The sequence below is a fragment of the Perca flavescens genome, chromosome 23, assembly GCF_004354835.1.
Source record: "Perca flavescens isolate YP-PL-M2 chromosome 23, PFLA_1.0, whole genome shotgun sequence".
NCBI lineage: Eukaryota > Metazoa > Chordata > Actinopteri > Perciformes > Percidae > Perca > Perca flavescens.
Window position 1 is genome coordinate 12,151,968 of NC_041353.1, and position 21,914 is coordinate 12,173,881.

Here is a 21,914-nt window from a genome sequence, read left to right on the forward strand (position 1 = left end):
TACTGTACACACACATATATGGTTCATCTTGACTATGACGGAGAGCACCTCTGGGAGAAGGTACTCATGCAGGTCACCTCGCATGTCCCATCACATAGTGCTATGACAACGGCAGCGTGGTAAGAATATATTAACCATGTTCTATAATCCTACAGTAATCCCTACTGATTATTCAGTATTAATATCAGATTGCATTGTCACATAGATTACTCATGCATGCCAAGATATAATGTCATTGTGTATCCGTTATTATGAATATTATAAATGTTATTCATAATTGAGATATTGTGTGAATATTGCGTGAATCACACAGGGTGGGGTTAAACCAAAACCGGCGTTCTCCTCTATCAGGATTTAAGACTTAACGGAATACTTTTCTTGTGTTCATTGTTCCGTTCTAAAATATATGAGTCTATGTTAAATGTTCTCTCAATTAGAGTAGGCACCGTCTAATGTAAAAGAAATGTTTTTTGTCATTTTATATAGTTACACGTTAGAAGCATGCAATAAATTAGGTAAGACTAAAAAAATAAAATGCATCAGTATCAGGCCACTGTATATACGTGTACTTCAGAGTACGTGTACTTGCCCTATTCTTTACTATATACAATGATAACATTAGTTTCAATGTGTCTTCATATTCAGAGTTACAAACTACCTCGTGGCTGTGAATAAACACACCTGAAACATCACAGGCTGGATATTGACTGCCTGGATCAATAGTATCATATGCTGCCGTCTACAGCTGCACACATCCAAGATCATAACACAATATATGGAAGATAAAAGCCAAGTGCACTCTTGAGATCCCCATTGAAAAGCAGCCCTCCAGTGCCCTGCACTATCTCCCTCAGGGGCAGTTATGAAAACATCATCAAGCAGGGGATTTCACAAATATCTCAGGAACTGCTGAAGATTCAATGCGTTTCCCTTGTGAGTTTCTGGACTTTTATTTTGTGAATGTGAGGGGTCAGATTGTGTTATGATGTAATAATAAATGGGACAGTGATATATGAGCTGTTTGGAAACATTCCAATATTAGCTGTTACATCCTTTGTACAACTGAGCTATCACATTAGTTAAATTTAGTGATATTTAAATAATAAAGAATGAGCAATATTATAACTCCCACTTATATCAAAGTAACGTTTTTATATGTAATTAAGATGTACAAAGAACCTTCAATAGTGTACTTAGCTGGATAATTAAAACATATAATTTTGTAATGACAGTGCCCTTTCTACCCTCTTTTATGTCAATAAAATACTCCTTAATTGTTGTTTAACTTGTGTTTTTAGAAAATATATTTAATAAAACACAATGATTCAAAGAAATTAATAAAATTTCATTTTGTAAATCTGCTTTGTCATCTCTTTACCCCCCTGCCCACACACACACACACACACACACACACACACACACACACACACACACACACACACACACACACACACACACACACACCAACATACCTCTGAGCCAGACAGATAAAGCTGTTTAATATAGAGAACCTGGCCTAATGGCATCTTCAGGGTCAGCAGTGGCATCACATATAGTATACTAGATAAGCAGCCTAATAAGCCTGCCACACCACCCCTCCTTTAGATAGCTCTGCCGGGGGTTTGTTTGTTTGTGTGCATGTGAGAGAGAGAGAGATAAAGGAAGTTGATGGCACGGCTTTTGACAGCTGTGTGAGGCACCAAAATGCCGGCCATGGCAGAGAGAAACAGCTGTTACTTATTTGCCCACAGGGCCAGATTGATGCTGCCGATCACCATCTATTCTATGTTTGTGTGCGTGAGACAGAAATAAAGGATTTATGGAGGTTGTTAAAGCCCTCATTTTATTCAAACGTTTATGTAATATTGATTGATGAATTCAGGCTCTCACTTTGCCTCACTTTTTTATATATATTTTTAAGAGATTGTTTTATCCCATATGGCTTTGTACCTGCAAACTCTCAGCAGTGGTGTTACTGTGTAATTTTCTGCCCAGCCGGTGTTCTTGCATTGGTAGTACGATTTCTACATGGAGGCAGCCACTCTGCAATTTCTATGTCTATAGGGTATGGGCTCATGAGAGACACGCAGATTGTGTGTGTGTGTGTGTGTGTGTGTGTGTGTGTGTGTGTGTGTGTGTGTGTGTCCACAAACAGGAGTAGCAGGGTCATGGCCAGTGGGCCAGATAATGACTCTCCCGCCGGCCCCTCCATGCGGATTTCTGCTCTGTGGACCGCCACTCTTAATGATAGCACAAGGAGGCACACCGACTGTTGTGTTTGTTCAGCCGTGTTCATGTGTGGCTGTGGTCACATGCACTGTAGGAGTGAGAGATGTAGTCAAGCTGAATGTAGATGTGTGTGATTTGACTGAATCTCTGACACAGCTCCTGCTCTAGACTAACAAACAACCTCTGGCTATTAGTATGTATAGGATTCAATAGTGTCTGATGATGCATGGGTAGTATGGTAATTGGGTTTCAGTTGGACTACAGAGTACCTATTTGTTGTGCATTGATGTACCACAAACAGCACTGTAAAGCAGAAACCCAGGTGTATAATATACAAAAAATACTTGCATGCATGTATTATGAGATTTTAGTGTATACTGTATATACACATATATACTTGTTGACCACTTATTAGTCTGATGTTTGTGTGTGTGTGTGTGTGTGTGTGTGTGTGTGTGTGATTTATTTTTTTATTTAACCTTTATTCAACCAGGTAGGCCGTTTAGAACAGGTTCTCATTTGCAATGGCGACCTGGCCAAGAAAAGCATAAGCGTACAAGACAACATACAGTTTCACATTCAAATAGTACAAGAAAACAGAATACAATAGGCTACATAATTACAGATTAAGTAAGCATTTCAAAAGTATAAGTCGATGGATATGCGAAAGTGGTATGGTAATAACACAATATACATGAATAGACAAACTATAACACTGCTGAGATGTAGTAAAGAGTCAGAATACGATGCAATTAAATTGTGTTAGTGATGTGGGTCAGCTATAACGCAGTATATACTGTATAAATAGATAGTCTATGTGAATGCTGAGAAGTAGTGAAGTCAATATACAGTTAGTGCAAGTTATAATCTAGTTAGTGATGTGGATCAGTGATAACAAAGTAAACACGAACAGACAGTCTGTATAATTACTGAATGTAGTAAAGAGTCAATATACAGTTAGTGTAAATATTTGTCTAGTTAGTGAAGTAGATCAGTAATAACACAGCATACATGAAAATATATATATATGAATGATTAATGCTAATCATTCATATATATAAAGAGTCAATGTACAGTTTGACTAGATAGTGATGTTGATCATTTGTAGCACAATATACATGAATAGACAGAACTATCTAAATGCTGAAATGTAGTAAAGTTTGTGTGTGTGTGTGTGTGTGTGTGTGTGTGTGTGTCCGCGCCTGTGTTTTCTCCAGTGACATGAGCATTTGATAGAGCTAAGGATGGCTGGACCTCGGCTTTGTGAGAATTTAATAGCTTTCATTTCCCAGCCTGCTTGACCTTCTCCATGCCTCACATTAGATATGCATTACACCTGAAGTCTCATATGGCCAGATACATCTGCACCCACTCTTTAGTATAGTATTCTCTTTTTCTACGCTCCCCTGAGCCCTGCAACCAGCCACAAGGGATCAAGCCTGGTTGTTCTCGTGCTTTAAAAATATAAGAATTATGCTTGATACTGACTTTTGCCATTGTGTTTATTTTGTTGAATGGTGAACTTCATAATTTTAAGTTTCTCCATTAAAATGTTGCCATTTCTGTTTTTTGCAGTTACTTGAACAAAGTTCTTCTCTTTGAGTTCTTGCTCTCTTTGTTCTCTGTGTTCTTTTTATCTAGTCTACAGTCATTTGCAGTTAATCATATGCACATTTAAAACCCAAACTATGACTCAAAGAATGAGTGGTTGTCAGTGATTTTCCCTTTTCAAATTAAAGGCTACTTTAAAAAAAAAAAAAAATCATATGCATGATATAGAGCTTTCAGCGAATTAGACCTGTTTATATCCATCACTTAATGGTGATTATGGATATCTTTCGTCTGTGTGCACATACTGGACAGAATAATGGGATCATCTTGTATTGTAATCAATTAAATCATCAACGGGGCTAAATGACAAATGTTGCACGATGAAATATATTATCTACAAGACCATCTAGTTGTTAATGGCCGTGACAGCCTCATCAGCAACAATTGCCGGGGCTGGGAATCCTTCTCTGCCCTCTCCTCTGTCTCACTCTAATTGTGTCACCTTATCAAAGGCTGGGAGAAACAAGAGTGCAGATTAGTTTCCGTTCAGGGCCAATCTAATCCTTTCAGCTTGCTCTCTCATAATGTGTCATTGCTAGTCAGTCAAACAGTTCTGCACAACAGCGGTGTTTACTAACCAAATGAATAGACGTTGGACATTGAATTCTCCACAAAAAAAGATAGCCTCAGTCAGGCATTTTATGACAGTTATTCAAAATCGAAATCGCTTTGATTTCTGTGGTTCTCGAAATGTTCTATTCTTTGATGTTTACAAAGGGCGGGATTGTTTCATATTGCTACAAACGATGCAATCGTTTTTTCTTTCAAGGTCTGTGTGGATAGTAATTGAAAACAATTATCCAGTGCTTTGCTCTGATAATACTTAGCTCTTACATCAATTAAACCGTGTACGGAATTCTCTTCGATGTCCTTTCATTGAAGCCCCAAATCAGCCAAAGCAGCTACATAAATCCCCCTTCACAGTGGTGTGGACATTTGGGTTAATCCAAATCAATATGTGTAAATGTCCTACATATGGTGAGAGATTCAGTCAGGATGCAAGACCACTTCTTAAAGTAAAACACTTATCTGTTAGCTGGTGTCACCCACTGGCATCTCGGTAGAGTTTTCTTCTGGTGTATACAGCAGTATACCCCCAGTGCCATTGTCTAACCCTTAGAGAGGCAGAGAGATGCAGACAGAAGAAAAGGCCTCCCTCATTCAGCTGAGTTGCAGTCCCTGCATGGCCCGTGTCTCGGATGTGAAAGTTAATAATTCAACCTGTTGGCTGTTTCATCCTACTGTACCCAGCAAGTCTGTGACCTTCTGTCTCTGAGAAAGAGATGAAACTTACAGTCCCTGCAGGGCTATATGACATCTCCATAGATAAACAGAGGTCACCCAGGTACTTGCAATACAATTCACTGGCTTGCACTCTATTTATGATATTTTAGATTTAGTAAAGTCTGAAATGGAAAGTAAAATGTGTACAGCAAAAGCTGGCCTTGCAAACATCATGTTAGCTTTAGAGCTGCAAAGATTAATAGATTACTTGTCAACTATTAAATTAATTAGTTTGTCTAATGTTTTTAAGAAAAAAAGTGAATTATCTCTGATTCCAGCTTCTTAAATGTAAAGATTTTCTACTCCTCTATGACAGTAAACCAAATATATTTGAGTTGTGAACAAAACTAGATATTTGAGGTCATAATTGTGGGCTTTGGTAGCTTGGGCACTGAGCGACATTTTTCACCTTTCCTGACATTTTATAGCTCAAACAGCTAATCGAGAAAATAATCGAAAGATTAATCTGCGTTCATATGAGAATCATGATACATATCAATAGCATAGTTGATATTTAGAATTGATACACTGAAAGTGGGTAGATTGTAAAGGAAATCTACATGAAGTCATTATTTAGAAGATAATGCTATTTGATATTGGCTGCATACACACAGGGAATAATGGACCTGCCCATAACATATATATTGTTAGAGCAATTACAACGTGAATACATCCAGTTTACTATTGGTACAAATTAATTAAATAAACTTAAAGATTAAAACTTAAATTAGGTACAATATGAGATCCCTATTTTCACATGTAAATTAATTAGTTTTAGCCTGAGATGGTATGACAGAAGGGTCTCATAGACACACTCAAGCGAAGTAGGAAATTAATCCAAAAGGGTTTGTGATCACTGATCACTTTTCTTTAGAGTGATGTTCTTTGCTGGAGTTGATTGAGGGTATTTGTTAGTTTTTTAATGGAAAATGTCCATGTCTACTGAACATTTGCATAACAAGCAAAACAAATTAGCCCCTGTCCACTTTTTAGAGCAGAGTGATATACCCTCTCTAATGATAATGTATTAACAGGCCCCAGTCCACAAATGCCAGGTCTAGTTGTTGCACTCATCAACTCACACTGTCTCATTGTCTTGTTGGCTTGTAACTGTATTGCAGATGATAAAACTTGGGGGCTGCACGTTTTCACCAACCTAACCTAAAAATGTTATTTGCTGTGAGATGGACATTAACAAGTCTTTACAGTACGTCTTGTTTCCCTGCATCATCCTTCTTCTATTCCTCATCCCCCCTGCTGTTATTTACATTGACATATGGTTATTTACAGCAGCTAGCGTCTCACAGAGATGATGTCATAAACCTGGGCAATTTAGATTTGGACTGCTTCTGAAATAACTCCCTTGTTCACTCCTCCGCTATATAAATTGAGATTTCGCACACATCACTTTGCGTCATCACTGACAAGTGTAATGTCACTCAACAGTACTTTCACATCTAGAAAATGCATTGCATTGTGGGATTGTTAGTAAAAAGTAGACATGGACACTTTTTTTTATGTTCTATTGTAGAGTTTTTTTAGGGCACTATATAGTGTGGCCTTGGAACTTCTTAAGAGTATGTTGTGTAGCTCACGATGTAGCTGTAAATAAAGACATTAAAGAGAATAGCATATAGATGCATATTTACTGTGTTTGTGTGTGTTTAAGAGACAAAGGGAGAAAGTGTTAGAATGGTATAAACCTTAATGTATCCATTTATTATTCACTGGTCATGATTCACTCATAGTGATGATTCACTTACAGAGATTGTGCCAGTAAACGTTAACATTACTGCTAGCTTTTTGGCATGAAATTTGATATGCGATGTACAATGACACTGCCAAGGAACAAGCACAAAGAGAAACATCATTATACTAATACTCACACAAAAAAAATACATACACAGCAAGCATATACACCTTTCTACAGTGTTACTCTTCCATTGGTGTGAACAGTAGACCTGTAGGTATGCAAGGAAGCAAACCGAGTGTATATATTGTTTATATGTGCATTTGTAGGTGAAAGTGTGCGTTTGTGGGCTTCTGTGTGAAAAGTTTGCCTGGGGGTACTTATACGTTGTGGTCTTATTAAATAAGTGCTAGAAAAGGAGCAACAGCCAGGAGTGATAGAGAAGCACAAAGGAACCCGAAGCGATTAAACCCCTACTCAAACCGGCTTAACTGTGAAAGCTTCACAGAAAGCCGACAATGGTTGCCTTCCTTTAAGTTTAGCTTTTTTTTTTGCTTTCTTTTTCCACTCTCCCTCTCTCCTGCACTATTTACCCCTCCTCCTATTCTCTCCCTCTCTCGAACAGGATTTTTTCTTTTCTTTTTCTTTATGTCTGTCTTTTTTGCAACATACTAGGCCGCTTAACTTTTCAAAACTCATGTTGGGTCAAAACCCACCCTCCCAATTCAGGATAAAAAGTGTCTATGTCTTACTGTATCTCAGACGTCAACCACCTCAAAGGTATTTCTTTCATTCGTTCATTACAGCCTCTTTCTTTTAATGTTATGTCTTTAAATGAGTTTTAGGGCACTGTGGGTTTGCCAGGTTGTTAATTGCACAGCAAGTTTTTGTCTAAATCAATAGGGGATTAAACTTGCATAACTTTATGAGGGGATTAAGTGTGTGTGTGTGTGTGTGTGTGTGTGTGTGTGTGTGTGTGTGTGTGTGTGTGTGTGTGTGTGTGTGTGGAGAAGAGTTGAAGGTTTAGGTTATATCACAATTTGGCTTCATCAGTGTTTCGTCAGCCACACAAAATGTCCAGTCGTCCCAACTCCCCAAACCAGTCTAATGGACTGGGTTAGACCACCTGGTGTTTATTAAGAGGCGGAGGAATCCATCCCTGCCCTTCCACCAACATCCACATTTCCACCTGCACTTGGCATTGCCCATGAATGCCAGTCATTAAGACAGCATTACAAAGACGAGGCCTACCTCTTTCCCAACGGACTGGCTTCACGTCCACATATAGAGCAACCATTGTTTTAAATGCCACTGCTCTCGCCCACTGGAGATTGGGTTTCCTTTCACTGGCCACTGTAGGTAGTACACTGCCAAAAAAGAAATATGATAAATGTGTCTAACTCTATCTGTCAGAGAGCAGCGGGACATTCTCTTTTTCCCCTGGTGTCAACAGGTGGAAAGGGGTAAGACCTGGTCAGGTTACATCTGAACAACATTTGTGTATGAGTGTGTATGTGCATTTTTCATCCGTGAATAACATCCCCTCTCTTTTGTTTTCTCCAGGTGCACCAGAAAGGAGAAATGCGAGCGCTCATCAGAGCCCCGTCGCTTTGCATCAGACATCAAGCAGTGTGTGCGTCTCAGTGTCCATCCAAACAACATCTCAGTGTCCCAGTTTAGTGTCACGGTGAGTGGATAGAAACACACTAAAAAGGAAACAATGACCTGTTTTCTAAGTTGTATTTGCCCTATCATAAATTTCCTCTTATGCAATTACATAATATTCTTTATTCTTTAACTAATCTGTCCTACATTACCAATGCAGATTTTTACAGATGTCCTGAAATAGATACTAGTTTTCATTACTATTGTTTTATTATTATGCTTCTTTCTTGTGCATTTGAAGGATAAAGTGTTTTTTAAATAAGAAGTAATTCAATATAGTTTCCATTCAATAAGGAATTTGAACAAGCATTTGTTTTAGTGGAGCAATATTGCAGTAAACAGTGAGGCTAGCTGAATGTGTTGCTAGTGAGAAAATCTTGTTTGGCAGGTTGACAACATCACACACTCAAGCATAATTTTGTAATGCGATGTAATTATGCTCTAAATACTGATTAGTAGACAGTGTTAACTCTATAATACTGCTTTACATCATTTTACTGCCTGCCAACATGCATCCTTCAAATCCTGACCTTACAACTTACAGTCCCGGCCAGTGAAATACTCTACCAACAAATGTCAACAATCATTAACAGCACACAGTTTAGCTCAGCTGTGTTTATTGTAATTGTTGGCAACTAAATGCAACAGCCATTTCATTTTAAAACAGCTGCCTGATTTAAAGGTCTGAATTGTTTTTGATTGGTTAAGTGTATTGATTAGTGTACAAGGAGCTCTGATATGCCTCTGCAGGAATTTGGAGAAATAATAACATTTGTCTTTCAGCAGAGTATGTGCCCCTTTTGGTGTGTGCGAGTTTACTGCAGGTTCAGGAGAGCAGATTGACATTGTCTGAACACATTCTACATCTCTCAAGACTTGCTGTTTTTCTATCTCAAACTTCAATGCACATATTAAAAGCTGTAACACTGAATTTTATGAAAATCCCACTGACCTTAACCACCTTAAGCAATGTCACATTTCAATTCCCATGCCCTATATAATGGTGGTTAGGAAATAGCTTTGAATCTCACAGACTAAGTGCATAAATATCCAAAATGATTTTCTAAGGTCAAGCCTGAATGATTTTTCTCATGTGTTGCTCTGAGGGTCACATGAGAGGTGTTCAGGTGCATCACTCTAATGATATTCATGGAGTATGTGGGTATGGGTGTGGGTGTGTGATGATGCTCAAGACTGATCCTTTACAGAGTGTTAACCTTTTCCGATGGAGCAGGCTTTACCCAAAGGCTATGCCACACATCTCCCATCCAACTGATTGCAAGGCAGAGGCTTCTGCCAGACAGACAGGGGCTCATTCTCAACCTGTGTGTTATTAAATATTTGTTTGGGAAGATAAGCCAAGGCAGTCTCGAAAGAAATGGAGACAATCCACAGCTGAAATTAAAAAAAACAAAAAAGAAACATTATTTTGTTTTACATTTCATTCTCTCTTTCTTTTTTTCACAAGCAAAAACATGACATTATTTCTGGTTAAATGGCTGTAAATTTGTCATTGAGTTGGGTTAGTGGGTTTGTGTTTGTGTGGCGGATGTTTCATGAGTAGGTTTTTTCATATTTTTATGAGTCCTGCTGTGGCTAGACTAAGCCATGACTACTCTAAATGTAATTGAAGAAACTGAAGGTCTGGCATCCTCCTTATAAGGAAAAATATATTAAAGCGAGAGAAGAAGGTGAGAGGTAGAGTGAGCAATGAACGAGAGATGTGTAAGAGAAACCCGGTCATGCACTGTTCATCTTATGATGGGAAGCTGTGTATCTGTTCACACCCGCGACACTGTCTTTTCATTAAACAGCAATATAAAAACAGCGCAGGTCAGCCCTTCTCTGCCGCTGAGGCAGCTTTCAACCTCACATCACAAGTGTATTATGGACTGTTCCTCAAATCAATGCCTAGACCAAGGCCCACTGCAGACATGCTTTTCCATCATTATGTATATTTTGGTCTTGACCCCACTCCACCTGGCTTCACTACCCTAAAAGCCATAAAAGCCAAAAGGTATTTCAAAATGATTAATGCTTTTTACTGTGTGATGTGTGCTGTTATGAATGTAAAGCCATTACAACTTAACTTAATCATCCTTATTATTGTTTTCTTTGCTATGGTTCACCATAATATTAGAGCTGCTAATCACTTTAATAAGCTCATTCCATTTTTATTTCATTATATTTCTTATAACTAGGCAATGACTATGACGTGAATGTTTAGCAAAATAAGGCAGAAAATACTGACAGCTTACCACTTTTTTATCTTTCTCTTCCCTACAGTTGGTGTTGGAGGCCCATAATGTCCCAGAACTTTCTGCAGGTGTCAACTGTACCTTTGAGGACCTGGCTGAGATGAATGGCTTGGTGGAGGGAAACCGGATCAAGTGCTACTCCCCCGCTGAGAAAGAGATGCCACGCATTATTGTTGACAAAGGTAAGAGTGGACCTATTGCAACCTTTTTGCCCATAAAGCAACAAACTTAGATCAGGAAATATATTATTCCATACCAGCCAGCGTTGGATTGCATTTGATTTGATGTTTGCATCGTAAACAAGCACAAAAACTGTATCTGTGTACATTATATCAACACCTATGGTAATTTGGAGGAAGCCTGCTATTATCCTGACAACATATTTATATTATATTTATTATAATATTAGGAAGAATATATGTAAAAAGTGATTGCCAGCCTCAACTAGTTATTAACATTAGAGCACCTGTTGAATACAAACATACATATCTGTCAGGGAAGCACGCATTGATCTGGATGTTCTTCAGTCAGAGGCATGCTAGTCCTAGGGCTAAGAGTATTGTATGGTTTTTAGTTTTCTCATTGCCATCAGTAACTCAGTGGGCCTTGGAGGTCCTCCTTAGGACATGTTTAGTAATTGAATGAACATTAGTTATTAGTCTGCTCTGGGATCTATTTACCACCCTCCCTCAAAGTGAATATGCTCCAGAGGGAGTGATTGGACCCCAGTAAACCTCAGTGCAAAAAGGAGAATATCAAGCTGCAAAACTAAGTGTTTTTACTACAGTATTTCGGCTAATTTAGTGCCTGGAGATTACACAGTCCCTGCAGACAATGTCACTGTTTCCATTCCTTTCAGGAGGCAAACAGCTTAAACATTTCTGACAATATTCATTCCAAAGCAAAGAAGGAAAGATGTATTTTTTTCTCTTTCTAATTCCCCTACTCTTCATCCCCCTCTTTGTGGTCAACTAAGCCTGGTCTAATTGATCAAAGCTCCCATCAGAGAAGGCCTGTCCCCAGGCAGGTAATCCTTCATCACCAACCCTTAATGTGTCCTCATGTTAAGATAAAGAAAATGCCATCTCCTTCCATACTTCCACAGAAAGACAAAATTAATAATAATGAATGAAAAGACAAAATCGATGGTGTTTCATCAATAATGCTCAAAATGTACATACAAAGGAATGCTCACTGATGTCAGACAGCTAAAGATAATGGTATTCACACTTGCCTGTCTGTCGCTTGCAAAAATGTTATCTATGAATTGTAGATATTGGAGCCAAGACCAAGAGATAAGTGTAGTTTAAAGTGCATATCGGGGAAGTGAGCAGATTATCATGAAATTACAGTACTGGTGAGACCGTTTAAGCCTGAGCTGTACACATGCACAAATATTCAAATTTTACCTTCATTTATTCAGTGCAAAATAAAGTAATCGTCAGATAGACAGCACACATGTTCATATGTCAGGCTGACAGGGTGCCTGAGGGTGCTTTGGGGAATTAAAAACATTTGTTTAATGTTTGCAATGTCAACCACATGTAAAGCTGGTGATGCTGCAGTCATACAAACGTAGATGTATAAATATGTACTAAGCTTGGTTGGAAAAGGGAAAAGAAAGGAGAGAGATATATGGAGTGAAGCTAGAGGGAGGGATAGACAGTGTTAGCAGGCTTCAAGGTAACATTTAGGTGGCCTAATTAGGACAGATCCGTTGTCAGTGGTGCTTTACTGTGATTGATGAATGATTCCTTCTTTGTTAGAGAGATGGAGAGAGACACAGGGGAGAAGGAGTCACAGTGTGTGTGGAAGAAAGTAAGGAAGGAAGGGAAAGAGACCTGTGTTTAGAGATAGAGTGGGGATGAGACAGACAGAGAGATACAGAGGTAGTGTAGAGACATAGCAGTTAGATGTGTGGATGTGCTGTTGAATTAAACATGAACTCTTTCATTAGGGCCAGACAAAAGGACACACCAAATACAGTTGAGCTGCAAGAAGTTCACACACACACACACACACACACACACACACACACACACACACACACACACACACACACACACACACACACACACACACACACACAGATACACACATGGTTACTGTTTTATCTTGTTCCCCCTATACATAGTCAAAGACTTTTCCAGGGGAATATTTTCCATCCCAAGGGAAATGCGTCTCTTGTAAGGTGGCAGGTATAGAGAGACTCAACCCAACAAAACCCTTCTACTCTCTCTCTCTTTGAGATACTGCCTTTACCACTGCAACAGGCTGATCATCTGTGGCTCAAAGCAGTAGTATTGAAGTCATCTCTTCTTCATGGGAAAATGTAATATGACCAGACACTGAAAAAGATATTTGAACAAGAGAATAAAATTATTATCTTAAGTGTCTACCCACTACTCATGCTGGAAAACAAGCTGTGACATGCAATTATTTACCATTATAATACTGTTTTTTTTTCTCCTTGTTAAATTAAAATTGTCAGTATGTTAGCATTTAGCTCAAAGTAGAGCTGGGCGATTTGTTTCCCTAAAAAAATCTGAGATTTGTTTCCCTAAAAAAACTGAGATTTTTTTATAAAAAACTCAATTTTCGATTTGATTTGATTTAATATATGACTTCTGAAACAAAAGAAATTATTGCTTCTAATAGTTCTTATTCTTTTTGTCCTCTTCTTTTTTTTTACCTGAATACAAAACATTGTCTACATCTACTTATCAAACTTTTTTAACTATAATTTATTTTCTCTAGGTGACCACCAGATCGTGCAGCTTTATCTCAAGTCCAAGGAGACAGGCCTGGCATTTGCAAATACCAGTTTTGTTTTCTACAACTGTAGCGTGCACAAGTCGTAAGTCTTTTCTACTTATAGCTCTTTAGAGCTCTTCTCGTTAGCAGACAGTTTGTCATAATTCCATCCCTTCACATTGATAAAACAAACTGATATTGATTGTTAAACTGTTGAAAATTATATTGTATACATAAGTAAGTAGGCATATTGAGCTTCTGTTCTCAAGTGTATTTGCTGCTGTTCAATACTAATTCCCAACACTGTCTTCCCTCTCCTCTGCTTTTCATGCAGGTGTCTGTCATGTGTGAGTAGTCCTTATCAGTGCCACTGGTGTAAATACAGGCATGACTGTACCCATGACCCTCGCACATGTTCCTTCCAGGAGGGCCGAGTCAGGAAGCCCGAGGTGAGTCCCAAGCCAGACGGGGCGATTAAAGTGTTTTACTTGATTGGTTTTTTTTCTTGTTTTTACGTTAAGTCAAATAATTTGGCCACAAAACCCGCCCTGTAGATGTCGCTAGGAGAGTGAAACCCTCAATGGAGGGTTAAGCTGTTAAGCAAAAGATCTAACAGCACCTCTGCCTGTAGGTTCACAGACATTTAAACTGTAGCCCAGTAAGACAATGTCCAAGAATCCCCATAGTTTTTATTGCTGCCCAGCTCTAGCCAGCTTCTTCGTATTGGGCCAGCTAAGTGATAAAACATGGTGGAATAAATTGAGGGGCAATGTTTGGCTATGTGACACTAATAGCTATCATTGTAGGTTTCACATGTAAAAAGAGTTATGTTAAAAGGATTGAGACACCTTTCAGCTGTAGTGCTTCCATCTGGCATGAGTCTCTTGGCATGTCTCGCTCTTGACTGCACATCAAAGGGCAGTGGAATCTAATAAAACGGAGCCATTTCCTCTTGCCCATCCCTATTCCCTGTGACAGCTTAGTCTGTGTGAATTATCAATAGTATTGGCAGCCAGTTCAATTCCCGTCGAAGCAGAGCCCACCGTAATTAGGCTGCTCTGCTGCAGAGGACCAGCCACTCACTGGATGGGGTACATTCAGCGAATGCCCCCAACCCGCAGTAAAGGAAAGTTTGGGTATGTGCCACATGTATGTGTGCAACCTCTGGTGTGAGCCTGTGGGTACAGTATGTCTGTGTATCAGTGTGCTTTAATATATTTGTATGTGTGTTTGTGTGTTTATCTGAATAACATTTGTGCCTGGCAATACCCTGCCAAATCACAGTAGTTTTCAGGGGGAGGCTTTTACAGGGAGTTAGTGGCCTGTTAATGCTAGTCTGAGGTGAGCTATGATGAAGATCACTAGTGCTAACGTCTGGGTTGGCAGACGCTGCACGACGGGCCGGGACAAGCTTAGCCAGATTGCCTCCTTTGATGAGCAGTCTGCTCTCAATTGTGTTATTCCACCCATGTTTGCCCCAAGCCATTCAACCTGCGTAGACGTTATTATTTTCTTTTTCCCCAGTTTCCATTATCCTTTTGAACCTTCTGCTTAGTCAGGCCCAAGCCTGGGTCTTTGCAGGTTTACTTTTCCAATTAACTCATTGGCTGGTGGTCAATATTGACTGAGGATAATAATGTCTGAATCCACTCCTATTGTGTTGCTAACTAAAAGAAAACCATAAATAAAGCAACAGGGATTTGGTATTAGCACATTAATGACATCCTTTTTTTTGATGTGTTGTTTCAGAAAAAGCAGGTGTTTTGCAGGCTTAATGACTTTTAATTTACTTTTAATTAACCCTCAAATCCAAGGTCATGTATTTGCTGCCGGTTTGTGGTTTGCCATTTTGAATTAATGATTTAGACACACACACACATACAAGCTTAAGAACATGCAGGCACAATCCATTATCCATAGAATCATTCCCAAATTTCATGATAGGCAACAAGTCAACTTTGCTCTGTGATATGGGATGGGCCCTTTCTGCTGCAGATAACTTTTTGTGTACTATTACAATTACGGGATTTCAGGCAGGGATCTGAATAATCCCTTAACACTATGCTAATGATCAAGGCAATGTAAATCTCCCTACTGGTTGAGCTTGTTGTTAGTATGCATGGCAGGACAGAGTTAAAGCCAGGCCTGGGTGTGCAGTGGGTGCCTTTTTATTCATGCCAGCAACGATATGGGCACACAGATCAGACGTTTGCCTGTTGGCACATTAACCAAGGCCACGTCCCTGTTTGCCCTCCACACATCTCAAGGACTTTGCTGTCCTGATGAGCCTCACTCACTGACAAAGAACACGCATGCAGCTTCACATGCATGGAATAAATAGCCAAATGTTATTTCTGACCACTACTGTTGTATTTGTTATATGAATAGGCTGTGCTTTTTTATCCAAAGGCCAGATTTTGTTATCTGCATATTTATCACTTATTCTAACTGCATCCCCCATCCCAAGTGCACACATAGCCTCACCTAAAGGAACTGAAACTAAGTAAACCTCCGGTTCTCTTAAAACCATTAAAACCACTTTCTTCTTCTTCTGTCTACAAATCAGCATTATTATATCCTGAGCTTTTGCCAAGCTTTTCCTTATTATATTCATCTTGTAAGGATATGCAAAACACACCAACATATTGATGTTACTGAATATATATCACTACCTCTTAGCACATCCTTGCATTAGCTACTTCTTTTCTTTGCTGTGGTGATCAATGCTTGGGAGTTTGTTAACCAGGAACATATTGATCAAGGGATCAAAATAATTTTATTAAAGAAGCCAATAGCCAGCAGTAATAGCTGTTAGTTACCAATATGAGACAGGAATGGTAGAGAGATATGCTTTCTTTCAATTCATAGACAAATCAATGGCATAAACTCGAGTATGTGCAGAGTAAAGACAAAAGGGATATGTCGAAACTGAGAGAAAGAATAGGGATCTAGAAACATGAGCAGTCAAATGATTATTAAACGAACCTCCATGTTAGTTAAACTTATTTGACGAAAAAACAAAGGCACACTGTAAAATGATCACCCAAACTGACTGTTGTAAACTTCAGAGCTACATTTAATAGACTTACTACTGTATTTACTGTGGTTGTATGTGAACCCAGTGTAGAGGGATTATTACCGACATTTCAGGTGCACTAACTTTTGTTTTTACTTTGAAAAAAAGTGTTTTAGATACCCTTAATCTGTCTGAATTGTTTGTTTACAATCCGGAAGCACTTCTAAAGACTTTGTTGCCCAGTAGACTTAATTGTTGCAATTTCGCCTGGTTCTCAGACCTCAGCAATTAGTTTAGTGAACCGAATGTTATCATAACCAATAGAAATGGTAGGCAAAACTGTTAAAGAAAAACCCAAGTTATAATGAATTGCAGTATTCCTGTAAGAGCAAGGACAGAGATGCAGGGAGAGAAGCAGGATAGTTATTTGGGGGGAAAAGTTAAGTACTGTACAGCGGGATAGAAACAAGGTGAAGATCAGCAGGGAAGGAGTGAAAATGAACAGAGTGCGGAGAGTGTCTTTGCCCTAGGCTCTGTAGGAGATAATAAAACAGAGACCAGTTCAGGGGAGCTCTTGGTAACCACTAGGTAGGCGTGCATGCGTGCGTGTGTGCGTGCGTGCGTGCATGCGTGTAGTGTATGAAAACTGAAGATCCTCTTCATCTTCACACCTTACACTGCTATAATTATAGGTATCTCTCTTTCGCTCTCACCCTCCCTCCTCCCTTGCTTCCAACTATGCCAAGGGCTTTTACATTCACAGTTCCTACTCCGCTGCCTACTCTCTGTCACTCTCCCCCTCTCCACCCTTCACACCTCCTACCAGCCTCTAATTATCAGATCTAAGTAGGTCCCCAAGAAAAAAAGAAGTCCGGAAAGAGAGGGGGAGAGAGAATCACTGAGAGGGAGTTGATAAGAGAAATGAGAAGGGTCAGTGAGCTAGATAGGACAAACACTATGACCTGGGTTTAAAGAGAGATACAGTACATGAAGGAGGGATAAAGCATGAGCATGGCAGAAACAGTGATGAGGTCATGTCAGAGAAAACAATGAGACAGTGATAGAGAGAGGAAGAATGAAGGATAATAATATAGATCAAAAGACCTTTACTGCCAACTACCCATGCAGATAGTTTTGGTTAAATGTGTCCAGGTTTTTAAGATTGTTTACCACCTCCTTTGTTAGGTGTCAAGCAGTCAACAGTATGGAGCTTGATGGAGTGATGGAGTTGGAGGAGTTGTACATTATAATTCTTGTGCATATTTATGGGTGTGTGTGTGTGTGTGTGTGTGTGTGTGTGTGTGTGTGTGTGTGTGTGTGTGTGTGTGTGTGTGTGTGTGTGTGTGTGTGTGTGTGTGTGCATGTGCGTGCATGTGTGTACATGTAGTATGTTGTTTGCTCCTCCTGTTATTTATCACACTTGAGTCGTTGGAGATTAAGAGGGTGGGGAGTGGAAATAAACGCACTGACATTAGTTCAACTTCAATGTTGACATAATGCTTAATGGGCAACAGCGAGCAGTACTGCCAACAGCAGCATCAGTGGCCAACTACGATATACACGCGTTTGTCCAAACCACTGAAAGCCTCAGGGACTGCTGGCAACGATCACAGTGTGTTAGATTAGTGTGTCAGAGTGTGTATGTATACATACAAACAGAAAAATCATAGCTAAGTAGGAGAGAAAACACACCATGCCAACAGCGTGCACACACACTTGTTATTGAAGCACATAAGGCAGCTGTTTTGTGCTTTCATGATTTGCAGTTTCTGCTGTCACAAAATTTAGAAATAGAGAGTGAATTAAGATTTTACTAATTTGAGCAATTTGAGCATTCTCTGTATTAGTGGGGAAAGCCTGCTTCACAATTACTGTATCTGTATGTGTGAAAGAAGGTGTTTGTGTGTCACTAAGATTATCTACATGAGACTACAAGGATGGGTATTTTGAGCGTAGCTGTAAAATCACTCTGTCAGTAGAAGGTGCTAATGAAATGGTGAATGTGTGTGTGTGTGCGCATGCGTGCGTCCGTACGTGCGTGTGTGTGTGTGTGTGTGTGTGTGTGTGTATGTATGGTGTGTGTATACTCAGCAGCTGTTGGAATTTGCTTTTTCAAGTTTTCCATCTACATGACATGTTGTCATAAAGGCAGATGATGCAAGAGATGCTGTCTAGCTGTGACTTGTGGCGTTTATCTTCTACCGTAATAGGATTCCAAGGCTTTCTTCTTTGTATGTGTTTACGTGTGTGTGTGTGTGTGTGTGTGTGTGTGTGTGTGTGTGTGTGTGTGTGTGTGTGTGTGTGTGTGTGTGTGTGTGTGTGTGTGTGTCAACCTTAAATCTGCTTGCATGTACTGTATAAGAAAGTGTAGTTTTAGTGTGAGTTTTTGGGTTTAGTTTAGTTACTTTATTGCATTTTAGCTGTGATGCTCTCTCTCTCTCTCTCTCTCTCTCTCTCTCTCTCTCTCTCTCTCTCTCTCTCTCTCTGTATGTGTGTGTGTGTGTGTGTGCACAATCCTATCACCATATGCCACTATCAGTGTAGATCTGTGTCTTCAAGATTCAGCTTAAGTCACCATGTTAAGTCATACTCCACTGCTTTCCATGCCTTCATTTCCACAAACCAGATCGAATTTATTGTCCCTATTGTTCAAGTGTATTAACTGGAAGAGATGTGATTAAAAATCGATTGCATCTCTTTTTGCTCTCCCACTCGTTTTCATACTCCAAATATGACCCTTTGTTCTTAGGAAAATGAGATTTGGAAGAGCAAACACAAATGCACCACCTCTTCCTTCCTCTCCACCACTGAACTCACTCACCATGTTTGTCATTTATCTATAATGACTTTGTGAATAGTGTCACAGCGTTCCCCTCTCTCTCCAAGCAGCCATCTAGTCAGTCACTCAGCCTAACCCAATCAAGTGGCTTTTAATAAACTTCAAACAAGTGTTATCACCCAGTTCAACATGCGTTATGCTTCACTCCCCCCAGCTCCATCCATGCGGGGGGCTCACCTTATCTGCTTTCCTTCTTTTCACCCTCTTTCCTCCTGCCTCTTTGACATGCTAAAGCTCCTCCTGTCGCACATGCTTTATGGTGTTTTTTTTGCCTCTTTCAATCACTCTGTTCTTTTGTTGTTCCTCTCTCTCATTTTTGCCTATTTTGCTCTCTTTCTAACTACTGCTCTTTAGCGAAAAAAATTAAACATTTTCCATTTTACTATCTTTACCCTCCTTTACCTCCCTCCTCACCTTTCACTTCTGCTTGTCAGTCACTTTCCTGTTCTTGCCACTGCCTTTTTTCCATTTGTTCTCTCTGTCCTCCTCTGTTCATCTTTCCTTTTCTCTTCTCTGTCCATCTCTTCCCCTCTCCTCACCTGTCCTCTTTCCTTTCCTGTTAATCTTTCAGGCAAGTCATAGGTGCTCTATATTTAGCCAGCTACTCACACCTGAATTGATTGGCTGTTAATTTTAGATCATCAATTGCTAAGTGACTCATCTCCTTCTCTCTCTCTCTCTCTCTCTCTCTCTCTCTCTCTCTCTCTCTCTCTCTCTCTCTCTCTCTCTCTCTCTCTCTCTCTCTCTCTCTCTCTCTCTCTGTGTGTGTGTGTGATCCATTCTTGCCTAATTACTGCACAAGCAAAAATCAACCTGACTTTGATCCATCAGTTAAATCTTTTCTTCATGAATGAAAACAGGAACACAAAAACCAGACATACAAATACAAACTGAAAGCTCATATCATTTCTATATAACTGCCTGTTTCATTGTCTCATTAATGCTTCCCTTCTGTGGATAATGACAGTGGAGTACCTGTTGAGCCGGCCCTTCACTCACAGTGAGGTCCAAGGACCGTCCAACCAAGAGACTCAGCTGATCTCCACCCAACAGAAACTATCATAAATAAGCACTAAAACACTGAAAACAGCACAGGCTGAAGTGGATATTCCATTCAATTAAATTAATGTTGGTGAAGTACTGGGTGATCTGGTACCTGTTAATGATGAGATACATGATGAGAGTGTGGATGGCTCTGTGATTTTACAATACACTGTATGTCAGTCATGTTGTTGTAGGTATATTCCTGGTGCAACCATGCTCAGTGTCTCCAAATAGATAAAAAATGTTGATTTTCATATTAGAAAGATACATACAATTAAATTACATTAAAAGCCAGGTCTTTACTGTATTGTATCACTAACAATATAATAAAGCTGTCTTCAAACTAGTCAATTTTAATAGAGAAGGGCATGTATTTGTAAGTCGCCCAAAATTTCAGCAAACATAGAGGTAATTTTAAATCAGCGTTCCTGCATCTTTTGACTTTTCTGTGCTGTGATGCCAAAATTGGTGGCCGATTGATCAGCATGTGCACAGATTTCAAATGATGTGCATATGAAGTATAACATACATAGGGGCCAGATTTACATTTGTGACAGTAGAACTTCAATTAAAGGAATACGCCACCGTTTGTTGAAATAGGGCTTATCACGGTCTACCCTGGCTGTAGGTGGTCCAACACATTTTTTGTCTCACTGCAAGTAATTAGGTTGTTTTTTTGTCTTTTGTTGGCTCACTTTTACTCACAACATGCTAACCGGCAACATAGGATTCCATTCACTATGCTAAGCTAACTAGCGGCGGCGCTGCCGGTGTTGCACCAGACTAAAACAATGCATGCACAAAAAATGCGTTTGCCCACCTATCTACAGCTAGGGGAGACCGTGATAAGCCCTATTTTAACAAACGGTGTCGTATCCCTTTAAGGTTGTTCTCTTGCTAACATTTATACTTTCTTTAGTTCAAATCCATAAACAAGAGTTGTGTACTTCACTGTGTGACTCAGGTGATGGGCAAACTGCACTTCTAATAACAAAGTGACATTGCAGGATGTTTTCAAGTAACATTAATTGCAATTACCTCATGAGATTGCCCGTAATAAATCTTTCCCACCTCGTCTTTTTGTCTCTCTTCTAGGGGTGTCCCCAGTTGCTGCCTGCAGATAGGATCCTGGTGCCAGTCAACGTGGTAAAGCCCATCACCCTACCGGCAAAGAACCTCCCCCAGCCCCAGTCTGGACAGAGGGGGTATGAGTGTCTGCTGACCATCCAGGGAAATGAGCACAGAGTTCCTGCCCTACGCTTTAACAGCTCCTCAGTGCAGTGTCAAAACACATCGGTGAGGATTAGTGTGTTATTGTGTGTGTATTTTACTTGCCAGCTTCTCTGGGATGTCATCATTGACCACCATCCACCAACACACCAACACAATCTCTATAAAAACGCCCCATTTATATAAAGTGTTCCTATAAAAGAGATATTATCTTTTCAATCTCCCTTGCGCACACTTACAGCCACATGCATACACACTGCTTTCAGCTAAGGGTTTCTCCTCTTCTAGCCAGAC

At 39.7% G+C, this 21,914-nt stretch overlaps 1 protein-coding gene across 1 annotated transcript in view; it reads left to right on the top strand.

The window, feature by feature from the left end:
- Positions 1-21,914, top strand: part of plxna4 (plexin A4) — a 256,842-nt gene that overhangs the window by 160,276 nt on the left and 74,652 nt on the right. Inside the window, exons 6-10 of the mRNA XM_028570912.1 lie at positions 8,378-8,501; positions 10,766-10,919; positions 13,495-13,594; positions 13,826-13,940; positions 21,486-21,686. Coding sequence (XP_028426713.1) covers positions 8,378-8,501; positions 10,766-10,919; positions 13,495-13,594; positions 13,826-13,940; positions 21,486-21,686 — 694 coding nt within the window. The remainder of the gene's footprint in view (positions 1-8,377; positions 8,502-10,765; positions 10,920-13,494; positions 13,595-13,825; positions 13,941-21,485; positions 21,687-21,914) is intronic.